At 57.1% G+C, this 773-nt stretch overlaps 1 protein-coding gene across 1 annotated transcript in view; it reads right to left on the reverse strand.

Moving 5' to 3' along the window:
* Window positions 1-773, reverse strand: part of LOC100745946 (growth factor receptor-bound protein 14) — a gene marked incomplete at its 3' end in the record, with an annotated part of 16,046 nt that continues 15,273 nt past the window's right edge. Inside the window, 3 exon segments of the mRNA XM_033322451.1 lie at window positions 1-144; window positions 210-303; window positions 385-653. Of these exon segments, the coding sequence (XP_033178342.1) occupies window positions 1-144; window positions 210-303; window positions 385-653 (507 nt within the window).

The following is a 773-nucleotide window of genomic DNA, read 5'->3' on the forward strand; positions in this document are numbered from 1 at the left end:
GCCGTTCTGCACGTAGTGGGTCAATCGCGTGGGCAAACAGCCCGCGTTCAACTGATAAAATTCGATCAGCTGCAGCAAGTCGTAGAACCGGGTTACGCCTTTGTCCAGGGTGTACAGCCAGCAGTTGCATCGCTCGTCGAAAACCTGTAAACCGGCGGAGATGTGAGCTACGTCCGAAATCGCGAAACATCCGCGACGGCTCTACTCACCGGTTGAATTTGAGCGTGAAACACCTTCTCGCTGTATTTGTAGGTGAGCACGTAAGCGCCCAAATTGCTCTTGCTCTCCCGTACCAGGAACACGCTGAAAGAACACGCGATACGATGAGACACGGTTTTCGCGCCGCTTGCGAACGAACGACTGGGAAGCGGCGTCTCCACTTACCCGTCGACCGAACCCTGGTCTCGAACGATCGCCGCGGCGATATCTCTCTTCAGTCCTCTGTGAAACCACGGTTGCAAAACGTGGATACCGTCGTCGAGTCCGTGCAGTCTAACCACCGTGCAGCCAGGCGGCGGTCTCGAGAACGGCCTCCAGGTTCGTCGCCAGTTCATACCCTCGCTTTCCGCGATGTTCTTCGCTTCCTTCGGATCGTCCACGATTCTTCCGACGCTGCCGGTAAAATCCATGGCCACGCGAGATCGCACCGATTCCTGCGAACGCGACACACTTCGTCTTACAACTTTGGACCGTTCGATCGAAACCGAAACGAGACCGCCAGCGATCCCTCTCGTATCGTCGCCTTCTCGTCGCCCTCTCTCGTCGCCCTCTCG

The sequence above is a fragment of the Bombus impatiens genome, unplaced genomic scaffold, assembly GCF_000188095.3.
Source record: "Bombus impatiens unplaced genomic scaffold, BIMP_2.2 scf_0640, whole genome shotgun sequence".
Classification (NCBI taxonomy): Eukaryota; Metazoa; Arthropoda; class Insecta; order Hymenoptera; family Apidae; genus Bombus; species Bombus impatiens.